A 14289-nucleotide genomic window follows, 5' to 3' on the forward strand; every position below is an offset into this window, starting at 1 on the left:
GCCATGTCAAATGGCACGACCAGATCGTGTCTTCTTAGGAGAGAAGGCACGACCGTGTTAAATGACACGGTCATGTCGTGAGGTGTGTGCTTCGTCGAGTTTCTCTACGACATTCCTCCTTTCCGTCTTTAAGGGTGCTTCCACGCCCATGGGAGGGTCATGGCTAGCTCGTGGAGGTCACACTAAACCTGAAAATAAAATTTAAAAAGTGCATTAGACTCGATGAAAAAGAAAAATTAAGACAAATGGAAAAGAAATTTTTGGGTTACCTCCCAAGCAGCGCTTGTTTTAGGTCTTTAACTCGGCCTTGTCTCAGTTCTAACTCAGAGCTATGCCCTTAGAGGGATGGTTTTTCCCTCCAATGATGGGCATTTCTTGTTTTTCCTTCATCTTTGCTCTCGTCGGACAGATGTTCATTTTTTTTGTTGGGGGCCTCGTTTCATTATTTGCTGGACTAGGGACAACATCCGGCAGCCTTCCGTGTGGGTGAAACATCATTGCTTCTTGTTAGAATTCATCCAATCTGTTACAAGTTACAACTGCTTTTAAGAAAAGAGACATGATTAGAGGATTTAGACAAGTCAAATTCTAGCATTTCCTCACCTATCACCAAGGATAATTTATGATTTTTCACATCAATTAAAGTTCCTGCAGTGGCGAAGAATGACCTTCCCAGAATTATTGGGATCTTTAGATCTTCTTCCGTGTCTAGCATGACAAAGTCGGTGGAGATGATGTAGTCCCCCACCTCCACTGGCACATCTTCAATGATACCCATTGGGTATCTACAAAATTGGTCCACAAGTTGCAATGTCATAGTGGTTAACTTAAAGTTTTTTTAAGACCCAGCTTATTACAAATTGAAAAAGGAATGAGGCTAATACTAGCCCCCAAATCACAAAATGCTTTATCATTGACTACAGTTCCTATCTTGCAAGGAATCGAAAAACTTCCTGGATCTTGGAGCTTTGGAGGTACGGTGTCCAGCAATAGAGCACTGCACTCCTCGGTCAATGCCACGGTCTCATAGCCTTCTTTCTTTTGTTAGACATGATTTCTTTCAGAAATTTAGCAAATTTCGGCATTTGATACAACGCATCTATCAAAGAAATTTCGATGTAGAGTTCTTTGATTTTCTCAAAAAAAAAAAAAAAAAAAGATTTACCAAATTCTTTGTCCTTCTTGATGTTGGCAAGTCTTTGGGGGTAAAGAATTGCTTGACTTTGGATTCTTGGAGGAAGCTCTTCAACCTGAACGGTACTCTCCTCGTTTTCTTGAGTGCCACCTAAGTGAGATGAAGAAGGAGAGGGCTCTCCATGAGTGTCAATTCCTTTCTTAGAAGTAGTCACTTGGGGATCTCCCAAGGTTCATCCGCTTCGAAGTTCGATTCTATTACAATGCTCAACAGGATTTACATCTAGCTTTCTCGAAAAAACCCCAGGTGCTCTTGAGGGATGAAGCTATCTGTGCCACCTAACTATCAAGCATTTTCAAATGTTTTTTTAGATTTTTTTTTTAAACTTTGATTAAGTTGCTTGATGTCATTTTTGATCTCCAATTGTGTAGCTAGAATCTCCTCAAGCAATTTATCTGTTCGGAAGGGTTAATAATTGGGTTGTGTTTGTTGCGGTGGATAGCTCTGTTGTTGTCCTGGTCGATAACTTTGGCATTGCCCAATGGGTTGCCCTTGATCTTGGTTATTTTTTAGGAGAAGTTGGGGTGATTCTTTCAACCCAGATTATATGTATTAGAGTATGAGTTATTCTGTCGTGTGTTGAAGTTGTCAATAGCGTCACATTGTTCAATTTGAGCTAATTGAACAGAAATAGCTCCAAGTGGGCAAACTTCTTGAGCATGTTTCTCAGGGAACACAGATGATCGAACCTGTGTTTTGATAATGGCAAAGGGGTTCAAAGTTAAGTTGTCTTGTTGTCTAACAAGTTGAACTAAGTGTGCAAGAAAGTCTTAAGTGATCTTAGGTAAAGGAAAGTTCTAGCTGCGGTTAAGCAAGTGGAAAGTCCTAGTTACGGTTAGACAACAAAATCCTGGTTTGGGGGACTGGGCGAAGTATTGGCGGGTCGAGGACTTTGGGTAAAATCCTAGAGTCGAGGACTCTAGGTGAGAATCTTGGGGGTCGTGGACACCAGGTGGAAGACTGGACGAGTCGTGGATCCAACATTCAGCATAAAGTCTTGAAGTCTCACAAACTGAGAAAAAGTCCATATGGTCTAGAGGATCGTTCTGGCAAAAGGTAATTTCTTCTGAGAGGAGTAGGTGAGGACGTGTTCTCCGAAGAGGAACAGTAGGCATTGTCCGACCTAGAGCGAAACTCAAAGTCAGGACTGGACAGTCCGAAGGCTGTCAAATCTTGCATTCTTTGCATATTATTTGCCTGAACTAACTCTTTTTTGCAGGAAAGAGAAGTGCGAAAAAGGGGAGTCTGGGCGCTCGGAGCTGGTCCGGATGCCTTGTCACCCGGGCGGTTCGAGCGCCCGGAGCTGGTCCAAGCACTCGGACCAGAAAAGTTATCTCGAAGATGAGTTGGAGCGCGACGACTGGCCGAACCCACGTCAAGGGTCTAGGCAATTGGAGGGGTTCTAAGCACCCGGAATGGGCTATAAAAAGAGGCTTCGACCAGTGGCTCAAAAACATTAATCCAAAAAAGTCCTTCTCTTGCGCGTTGCTTAGAAAAAGCTTCCACAACGCCTGAAAGTTGCTCCGATGATGACTATGCTGAAGATTTCATTCTCCAAAGTCGTCGGTATTTTTATTGTCCAAATTACTTGTAATCATTCGAAATTATACTTATACTCTTTACGATTGATTAGTGATTGCCCATTGAAAGCACTCTCACTTGCGAGCCTTGGAGTAGAAGTTGTCACAGGATCTGAACCAAGTAATTCTTAGTTGTGTTAGCGATTGGATTGTTTTTCTCTTTCTGTCTTTATTCCGCTGCCTTTACTCCGATTGATTATAAACGAACGTGAAAGTCACGAGCGCTATTCACCCCCCCTCTAGCGCGTCTCGATACTACAGTTTCGTGCTTCCACATGATTCGATACTCCTACAATTGTGTTCATCATGTTGGTCCCTATGGACTCAAGCTTCTTTGTTAAGACATCTATTTTTGCTGATATTAGACTTAAAGCATTAACGTCATATTTACTAGGTACCTTAATTGGATTTCCAGGAAAAGAACTTCCACTTTTTTCTGACGCCCATTGATGATGGTTAATAGCTACACTTTTAATTATTTCTTCGGCTTCATCAAGACTCTTGTTCATAAGTGCTCCTCTGACCGCAGAGTCGTGATACCTTTATATGATAATTGATTCCATTATAGAATGTGTGGATCACAAACCATTTTTCCTAGCCATGGTGTGGGCATAATCTGAGCATATTTTTGAATTTATCCCATGCTCCATAGAGAGATTCAGTGTCAAACTGTCTGAAGCTAGCAATTAAATTCCGTATATGCGCTGTCTTGCTTGGTGGGTAGAATTTATTAAGGAATAATTGCTCACATTGTTCTCGAGCTGTAATGTTGTTGGCAGTAGTGAAGAGAGCCACAATTTAACTCTATCCCTTAAAGAAAAGCCGAATAAGAGAAGTCTAACCGCTTCAGCTGGTACTCCATTTATTTTTATGGTTTCATATATTTTATAGAAAACCTCTAGGTGCTGATTGGGATCCTCGTGCTGTCCTCCAAACTGATGTTGTTGCACCATAGTAATTATGACAGATTTTATCTCAAAATTATTGGCTTCGATAATTGATGTTGTTGCACCATAGTAATTATGACAGATTTTATCTCAAAATTATTGGCTTCGATAGACGGTCTTGTGATGCTAGACCGGAGTCCTCGAGCATAAGGTGCTGCGTAATCTTTAAGAGGTTTGTTTGTCATCTCCGTTTTTGTTTGTTCTTGTTACTTTTGTAAGTTTCTTCTTCTTCGGAAAGTCCTATCGATCTACGGATCAAGAAGTAATAAATCTCCCGCAGGGTTAGATCTATGCATGCAAGAACAAGACTTAATCAAATCAAGATGCAAAAATTAAATTGCAGAATAACAAATGGAGAAATTAAAAACAAAAATCAAGATGCAGAATTAAAGTGCAGTAAAGAAATTGCAGAAATTAAAATAGGAAAATGCAAGGTATATACCAAAAAGAAAATGTGGAAATATTTACAAAAAGGAAAAGAAAGCAATGCTTAGACTAAATCAAGTGTTTGTCAACTAATGTTATGCTCATAATCCCCGACAACGACGCTAAAAACTTGTTACGCTACCGTAAGTGCACGACTATGTGATAAAAGATATCTAATCCACAGGGATTGGGTACAATCACTAGAGACTTAGCACAACGAATTAGTTAAACGATCGAGAGTTGTGAATTTACACACTTAAAGTAAGAGAGAAGAGAATAGAGAGACTAAGAAAAGAGGGTTGGGGAAACTTGGTTTAGGAGAGCGCTCTAGGAGTTCAGTTTCGTTGTGACGCTAATTAACGTACTAATAATTACCCATATCTCATCCTCTATCCTTATGCGCATATAGGAAGCCTAGCTTAATACTGACACTATCCCGTAATGATCGTGTCAATGTGCTATCTTTATTTGTATCCAATGCTACTAAGTAGATGTGGTTATCTAGAAAGTCTGGTTGAAGGGATACCCTTCTCACTAGGGCCCCCGGTCATACGTTCACTAGGGTACACAAGATACCTACTATCATAGGATTAGAAATAGCCCATTAAGCCTAATTCAATGCTTCCTTGTAGAGAATGATCCTCCCTCTCAAGACAATACTCTAGATGTCCGGTTAAAAGGATACCTTTGTCACTAGGGCCTCCGGTCATAAGATCTAGAGCATCCCCTTTGCGGAACAAACAAATCAATACAATCATTCAATTAAACATGAGATCTAGCACAAATACTTCACACACAAATTCAATCAAATAGATACAAGGCATAAACATGTTATACGGATAGGAAATTGGCGAATTCAAAGAGTATACATAAATTACACATCATAACTACTCCCTTAATCCGAGAACAAGGGAACCTACTTTATAACAAAAGGAGATGAATCCAAAGACGTTGAAATTGCAAGGTTAAAAACCAAATCTAAGAAGAAGAGGAAGAAAAGCTTAGCCAAGACGATGAGAGGTCTTCGGATCCAATCCTATGCTTCCGGAGATGAAGGAGAGGGCGAAAACGGTTTTGGATCATCAATCAAAGCGCGAAGAATCAGCAGATCTGGACCAAGTTCGGTCCTCCCAAAGGGAAGACCTTCCTCCCCTTGAAAAGGGGAAAAACTCTCCTTTTATAGAGCAGGGCACAGCCTAGGCATGGGCCGTGTCACGACCGTTCCTTTTGGCACGGCTAGAGCTTGAAGAACCTCTGGAAGAAGCACACGGTCGTGTGCTTTCACATGGTCTGGGCTTGATTGGCCTCTAGACGGGAGACACGATTGTGTAAAACCACACGGCTAGGACTTAACTCTGGAGGACACGGCTGTATGAAACCATACAGCCAGGACTGGGATAAACTCTGGTGAGGGGTGCGATTGTGCCTTTTGGCACTTCCGAGCTCTGCTTGCCCATAGGTGGGTAGACACGGCCATGCCAGGGAGCATAGCCAGGCTCTGTTCTTCTTCTAGGGTTGTTCCACAGCATGTCTTAACTCCGTTCACTCTAGAATTGCATCCTGTCAACAACAAAACGAGCACGAGCAGATCTCCAATAAAAGGAGTAATTATGTTGAAAATATGATAAAGAGGAGTGTAATGGCATAGAACATACTCAAAGAAAACGAATGAATGTGTGTCAAAGTCGGCATAAAAGTGTATGAAATCTATGCACATCATGCAACAATATTCAGGATATTACCCTTTTGGCACTAGCTATTAGCAGACGGCAGACATCATTTGTTTTGTTGATACAAGCTAGCATGTATCTGTTCTTAATTGATGACAATTATACTATGAGTGCTTAATCATACATCTAAAGGCTTACCTTAAAGCCTTAATTTAGTTGCTATTGGAACATTTCTGATTTAGATCTCAGGTCATGGAAGCTAAATGGAATATCCACTTTGATTCAGTTGAAAGTAGGATCATGATAGTAAGGTAGATAAATGAAGCTGATAGCTAATGAAGCACATGTATCTAAGTATATCTAACAACAACCAAGCGTTATCCTACTAGGTGGAGTCATTTAAGTATATCTAAGCGCATTTAAAATGGAACTGAAGAACCCTGGGGTAATAATCTTCTGGGTTTTAGGATCTGCCTATTCAAATGACTTAATTGTAAAATTAGAAAGTTTAATGTAGCATGTGAATGAATTGGCTATATACTTGTAACGTCAAGAGTTTTGATGTAATTTGAAGTCAAGGCTCAACTAAAAAATGATAGTTGATTGATTTGATTGTATTGACATCCATGTAGCTTTCATTCCTTTGTGATGCTTATTATCAATGAGTGAAATTACAATCTTTGTTGGTATCGTGGCATTTACCTCTCCCACCTCCCAACATCATCAGAAAACCATGTCCATTACATCGGTTAGTGACCTAAATTGAAATACCAGCAAGTTTATGGTTATATTATCAATGCATATGTTCACTTGGGAAATACTGATATGTTATTGTTAATGCTTGTCCGATGTTTAGTGTCTGAAGTTCCAGTTGCAATCGTCTATTTTGTTAGTGCATATTCTATGGATCTGCATTCAATTTAAGTTTGGTTAGCTTGGTGGAATTTTTGTATGGTAACTTATCATCCCTTGTCCAGGGTGTTTGATTTATGAGATTTTTTCTGGGATGAAATTATCCAAAACAGAGGAACTTCGGAACACCTCTTTCATTCCAAAGGTTAGCATTGATAACTTGTTATTTGTTGCATTGTAATTTTGAAAACGTTGATTGTTTAATATTTTTACTTAAATCTATCACACCTTTGTACGAACGAAGGTTTACTAAACAACTAGAAAAGGTTATTTGTTGTTCTTTATATTTGAATGCTAAGCTACTATTAAAAGACCACTATAACATGCGTGTTTTTTCATTTTCATCCCATAGTCTCTGCTTCCAGATTACCAGAGGCTTTTGAGTTCCACACCATCTCGCAGACTGAATCCATCAAAGCTTATTGACAACAGTGGTGAGTTCTTTTCTAATTTATATGAACTTGTCTTTTGGGATTAACATCTACTAAATCTAAAATTCAATGCTTAAATAGAAGCTTCCATACTAGAGGGATTCACTTTTATAACTCCTTAAAGAGCATAGGATCACCAAAATATAGTTTTTGTATATGTTAGATACCAACAGCTGCAGGATGGGTCTCTTTCTTATTCATGTCTCATCCTGCCCTCTCTGATGTAATTTATTCAAATCTAAACAGAATGCTGACATTTTTGATAGTGCACATGTACTTTATTTAACATTTCTTAGGGTGGCAAATGGCAAATGCTAATTTTCAAGCTATTTGAAAATTTTTTTTCCATGTTTTGTTCAGCTTCTTTTTCTTGCACTGTTTTTTCCTGAAATTTTCTTGCCAACTAATTTTTTCATTTACTATCTAACCATATTAGTTACAACAATTGACTAGGTTATATTACCTTATACTTTTTTAATCTTCATATTCATATCTTCCTATAAAGAACTTTAGTTAAAGATATGCTAAAATAGACTACATGTTTCAAAGAAAACTAATCTACAATAGCTAACTTACCCCTCCATTGTAAATACTTCAAGAACATATCAAATCAAAATGAGAAAAACATTATTGACATGTTTGAAAACTTCAACATAAAATTATTAATATTTAAGCAAATAGAACAAATTTACAAACAATTTTTAATGCTTTTTTTTCAAATCGGTATTCACAATATAAATGCTAACCTTGTTCAAATAAAAAATTGATAGTGTGAAAATGGTTGCCCAGAAATTGTTTTCAACTGCAGGAGAGAAATGATAATAAGTAAAAAGTTGCCAATAGTTTGGCAAATAAAAATTCGTATATATCCGAATGAATGCATTTTACAGTTTCTTATTTCATTTTTATTTTCACTATATTTGATAAGCACATTAACTTTCTAATTTTCAAGTGATATGAACCTGTACTCAATAAGACTTTTTGTAGGTTGATTTTTGAAAATAATATTGTATATTTATTTTTATGTAATTTTTAAATTCGTTGTATCATGTATGTAGTTAATTATGAAATATAAATTCAGATGACATGATTGGCAAGAAATTGTTCTTGGGTAATCCACTTTGTGGCAGCAAGAACTTGAAAAATTATAGGTAGCTGGCTAGAAAAAATTTAGATATTCTACTTATGTTTTTGACATTTTTTTTGGATTTTTTTGTTTTTCAAATAATGTGAATGCATGTTATAGATACTCATTTTCCTCATCATGCATGATCTTTTCGAAATTGTTTTTCTAAATTTGATGTTCTAACAAAGTCTCTTGTAACAAAACCTTTTGGTCTAGAAGGTTTTTCTGTAAGTCATAGGCAGGGACTCAGATTGTATACTTGGCTGTTTCAGATTTGCAAAAATTGCAATCATCAGCCCCAATCTGGAGGCATTAGTCTCAGGCATTTGGGAAAATGTGCAACTTTCATGGGATCTGTAAGAGAAAAGTAACTGTTGTCATCCTTATAAATAGCTTTTATATTTTTTATTATCACTAACAACCTCCACTCGCTTGTCAAATTTGTTATTTCAATGATTCACTCATTCATTCTATTATGATCTTTTAAATATTTTATTTAAAATCTGCCTCTTTAAAAGGGAAAAGGACTCAGTCTAACCCAATAATTCTTTCTTATTAGAATATTTTCATAATAAGTTGGTGGAGACTATTCAGTTCATGGAGATCTTAAACTTAAAAGACAGTGTTGAGAAAGATTCCTTTTTCCGCAAGCTTCCTAACCTAGCAGAACAGCTTCCTCGCCAGATTGTGCTGAAGAAGGTTTCTGAAATCTGCACTGTCATTTGTTTACACTTTACAGTGTCTTTTATGTTGAACACTTTAAGATATCTGCAAAAGGCTAACCTTATATTTTGGTTTTCTACTCTAGTTGCTTCCGCTGTTGTCTTCTGCGTTGGAATTTGGTTCAGCTGCTGCTCCTGCCTTAACTGCATTGCTGAAAATGGGTTCATGGCTTTCAGCTGAAGAGTTCAATATCAAGGTCAATCTGCCAATGTTATTTTATTTTATTTCACCATCATTCTTCAATTAAAATACATTGTTAAATTTCCACTGTAATGCAGGTATTACCAGCTATTGTGAAGTTGTTTTCCTCAAATGATAGAGCCATTCGAGTTGCACTTCTGCAACACATAGATCAATTTGGAGAGTCATTGTCCTCTCAGATTGTTGATGAGCAAGTATGTTTCCAAGATCAATGTACATTTTATCTCAAAGAAAGTTTTGATTTTTTTTCTAATGGAAAGGAATTTTCTAAACAGTATGTATATGCTAATTAATTGTGGTTGTACTTAATAGGTTTTCCCTCATGTTGCTAATGGTTTTGCTGATACCTCTGCGCTCCTACGTGAATTGACATTGAAGTCTATGCTAGTTTTGGCGCCAAAGGTGTGGACAGAAGTTATCCTTCATCCCCTTTAACTTTGTTTTGGTATCTTTGGAAGTTGGGTCTACTAAGTTCTTACATAAAATATGGTATTCTTGTATGCTAAAATTTCATGTGTTGTTATTCCTCATAGTGTGCATTACTGTTTACTTCAGATTATTTTTGTTTGTAGCTAATATTTTGGTTTAGATATAAAAACATTCCCCTAATGACTCATATTTCATTCGGGATAATCTTTTTCTTATGGTTAGCAAACTAGAGTATACCTTTTGTAGGCACAGCATGACATGCTGCTGATGTTGATTGACACCTCATCTAATCTACTACCTATAGGCATCATCTAGATCTGCATAATCTTAATGAAAAACTATTAAACTGGTTTTTAGAAAAAACATAATGGAAACAATAGTAGCTTTATTAGATAAACTCATTAGCATTTGAAAATCTAGTGCCTTCATTTCAACATTTGCTCATCTTGAACATATTTGTCAAAATCGGTATCGCGTTGTGATTGAATGGTTATATATATATATATATAGAATCTGCCACCTAGCGGCCCCATACGGTTGGCCCCACGACCATATGTGAGGAGGTATAAATCAGGAAGCTATAGTTAGCCAATACGGATAGGTCTTTTTTTCCTCGGTTTTATTGAGATTCGAACCCTTGCCCTATTAAATATAATGGTCATATCAGATCAGTAGGATCAATGAGATTGGAATCTTTAAGAACAAAAAAAAAAGATACTTCATATATGAGATGATAAATTATGTTTCATGATAATAAAAAGATTCATTATGTTTTATCAAATATCATATAATTAACAACATATATTATAAATAAACAACAACAACAACAACCAAGCATTTTCCCACTAGGTGGGGTCGGCTGTATGAATCCTTTTACGCCATTGAGCTCTATCTCCTGTTATATCATCATCTATATTTAAATAAATTTTATCTTGTTTTATTATTGCTAACCAAGTCTTTTTTGGTCTTCCTCTTCCTCGTTTGATATGTATGTTTATCATAGTCTCACGTCGTCTAACTGGAGCATTTATTAGTCGTCTAGTACATGTCCGTACCATCTTAAACGTGTCTCTCTGAGTTTTTCCTCAATAGATGCAACTCCAACTTTCTCTCTAATGCTCTCATTTCTTATTTTATCCATCCTAGTATGTCCACACATCCACCTTAACATCCTCATTTCTGCAACTCTCATTTTCTGCTCATGTGCTCGAGTCATAGCTCAACATTCAGCTCCATATAACATAGCAGATCTAACTGCGGTTTTATAGAACTTACCTTTAAACTGAGGTACTTTACGGTCACATAACATTCGACGCTCCCCTCCATTTCACCCATCCTACTTGTATTCTATGTAAGACATCTCTCTCAATCCCTCCATCATTTTGCAAAAATGATCCTAAATATTTAAATCTCTCGGTTCTGGGCAACTCGTCCTCTCCGATCTTAACAATTGTTTTATTACTTCTAATATTGCTAAACTTAAATTTCATATATTCTGTCTTTAATCTACTAAGCTTAAAACCTTTCCTTTCTAGTGTTTCCCTCCAAGATTCTAGTTTAGCATTTACTCCTTCACGTGTTTCATCTACCAAAATAATATCATCTGCAAACAACATGCACCACGGTACTGTGTCTTGAATGTGCGCAGTGAGTTCGTCCATAATTAATGTAAAAAGATAGGGACTTAAAGTTGATCCTTCATGTAACCCTATCTTTATTGGAAATACTTCAGTTACTCTGCCTGAAGTCTTTACTCATACATATCCTTAATTAGTTCAATATATGTTATGCTAACACCTCTCTTTTCTAAAATTCTCCATATAATTTCTTTTGGGACTCCATCATAAGCTTTTTCTAAGTCAATGAATACCATGTGTAGATTTTATTTTTGCTCCCGATATTTTTCAATTAATTGTCTAAGAAGATGTATAGCTTCTATTGTCGACCTTCCAGACATGAACCCAAATTGATTTTCTGTGTCTCTTTCCTTAATCTTTTTTCTATTACTTTTTCCCAAAGTTTCATAGTATGACTCATTAGTTTAATACCCCTATAGTTTGCACAATTTTGTACGTCTCCCTTATTCTTATATAAGGGAACTAGAGTACTTATCCTCCATTGATCAGACATTTTTTTCGTTTTCAATATCATGTTAAATGATTTTGTAAACCATTCAATACCTTGTTTCCCTAAGCACTTCCATACCTCTATCGGAATATCATCTGGTCCAACGGCTTTTCCATTGTGCATCTCATTTAAAGTTTGTTTTACTTCTGAAGTTTAAATTCTATGATAAAAATTAAAATTTCAATACTACCTACTTAAATTATTCCTAAGTTAAGTTGGTCACCTAAACCTTCATTGAAAAGTTGATGAAAATACCTCTTCCACCGCTCTTTTATTTCTCCATCATTTGCTAATACCCTATTACATTCATCTTTAATACATTTTATTTGGTTAAGATCTTTTGTTTTCCTTTCTCTCACTTTAGCTATTCTATAAATGTTTCTTTCCCCTTCTTTTGTATCCAATTTTGATATAACCGTTCAAAATTTTCATTTTTTTGCTTCACTCACTACTTTCTTAGTTTCTTTCTTGGCTATTGTATATTTTTTTTAAGTTTTCCTCGTTCTTACAAATATATAATTCCTTATAAGCTACTCGTTTTTCCTTCACTTTCTCTTGTACTTTCTCATTCTATCACCAAGAATCTTTACTTAGTGGTGCATGTCCCTCAGTACACTCTTAGCTACTATTTTCAACTTTGATACCATCTTATCCCATGTTGTATTAGAGTCATCGTATATTTCACCTAATTCTTGTACTTCTACCTTCTCCTTAAATATATTTTGCTTTCTATCCTTTAACTTCCACCACTTAATTCTAGGAATTGTATATATTTTCTTTCTATTGATACTATGTTTGAGGCGTATATCCAACACTATTACCCTATGTTGGGTAGTTAAGTTTTCTCCGGGGATGACTTTACAATCTTTACAAATCTTTCTATTCTTCTTCCTAACCATAAGAAAATCAATTTGCGATTTATTATTCCCACTTTTGAATGTGACCAAGTGTTCTTCTCTTTTCTTAAAAAACGTATTAACTAATATAAGGTCATATGCTATTGCAAAATCTAATATAGTTTTCCCTTCCTCATTCCTCGTTCCAAACCCATAATTCCCATGCACTCTCTCATATTCCTCATTTTTCACTCCGATACGCCCATTTAGATCACCTCCTATTAAAATCATTTCATATGGTGGAATATTTTATAATATTTCATCTAAGTCCTCCCAAAACCTTGATTTGGTAGCTTCATCTAATCCTACCTGTGGTACATATACGCTAATTATGTTCATAGTTTTTTCGCCACTATTATATTAAGGGCTATAATTCTATCCCTTTTTCTAACTACTCCTACAACTTCATCCTTTAACAAACTATCTACAATAATGCCCACTCCATTTCTTGCTTTACTCTTTCCAGTGTACCATAACTTAAAACCCGAGTTCTCTATCATCTTTACCTTCTCGCCTGTCCATTTTGTCTCTTGTACACACAAAATACTAATTCTTCTCCTAATCATCATATCTACTACCTCTATTGATTTACCAGTGAGAGTTCCTATGTTCCATGTTCCAAATCTTAGATTATTAGGTTTCCTATCATATTTGTTCTTATCCAACCTATGGTGTGAGAACTCTTGCCTATTTAACACTACACCCAAGTTCTCATGGAGATGTAGCGGTCCTTGCGGACCCTGTAACGCGAACTCTTATATATTTAGCACTACACCCGGGTTCTAGAGATGTAGCGGTCCTTGCCGAGACGTTACAGTCGGACCCTGCAACACGTTCTTCCGAGGAACAACCTAGCATTAGCACAATAGTTTAATGGATTCATTCATTGAATATTTGCCATAGTTTGATGCTGGCTGGCAACCTAACGCAATCCTCCTCCTTTATCTGGGCTTGGGACCGGCCATGATCGGTCGTCATGCGCGGAGTTTATAAATAATAAACATAGAATTAATTTAGAAAAATTAGTAATACACAGGATAATATCACAATATTGCTAGTCATATTATTATCATTATCAGGCTTTGCCAATACTTTTTCAACTTGGGTGATCAATATTAGTGTCATTCGATCTTGACAACCATGCTCTTGAAATTAGAGTCAAGATAATCAAACTAAAGTATAAATGTAGAAAGTCAATATGAATATCATCAATGCAACCTACTCTATAGTTGCATAATTGATATCTGAATCAACTAATCAAAATATCTAGTCGCAGCCTATCTGATAGCGAGCATTGATATGATCTGAATTGGTAGTAAAAATTCAAAAATAATAACAATAACAATAACAATGTAACTTCTTCAATGTATGAGAAAAAAATGAAAGTTTAAAAACATAAAACCCGAAACATTATGCTTCATTAAATGTTAAGAATGCTTTAGTGATATAAGAAATTAAGAAACATAAATATCACATTTCACCTAATCAAAGAAAATACAACTTCTTCCTAAATTCTGACCAAAAATTGGTTTTTGATAGATAAATAGAATTTTAATGGTTTCTCATTAAACTTCATCTTATTTGCCTTTGTCATTTTTCAAAGATATTAAAATCCTATCTCCCTTT

The 14289-nt window shown here is 36.1% G+C and overlaps 1 protein-coding gene across 4 annotated transcripts in view; it reads left to right on the forward strand.

The window, feature by feature from the left end:
* Positions 1–14289, forward strand: part of LOC122034860 (probable inactive serine/threonine-protein kinase scy1) — a 57997-nt gene that overhangs the window by 15988 nt on the left and 27720 nt on the right. For all 4 annotated transcript variants that reach the window (XR_006126802.1, XR_006126803.1, XM_042594221.1 and 1 more), the window contains exons 7-12: positions 6796–6875; positions 7083–7164; positions 8847–8986; positions 9096–9206; positions 9289–9405; positions 9524–9613. Coding sequence is in view for 2 of the 4 variants with exons in the window: in XM_042594221.1 (XP_042450155.1) it covers positions 6796–6875; positions 7083–7164; positions 8847–8986; positions 9096–9206; positions 9289–9405; positions 9524–9613 (620 nt within the window). In the remaining 2 variants the exon portion in view is untranslated. The remainder of the gene's footprint in view (positions 1–6795; positions 6876–7082; positions 7165–8846; positions 8987–9095; positions 9207–9288; positions 9406–9523; positions 9614–14289) is intronic.

This window comes from Zingiber officinale, chromosome 11B (genome assembly GCF_018446385.1).
Source record: "Zingiber officinale cultivar Zhangliang chromosome 11B, Zo_v1.1, whole genome shotgun sequence".
Classification (NCBI taxonomy): Eukaryota; Viridiplantae; Streptophyta; class Magnoliopsida; order Zingiberales; family Zingiberaceae; genus Zingiber; species Zingiber officinale.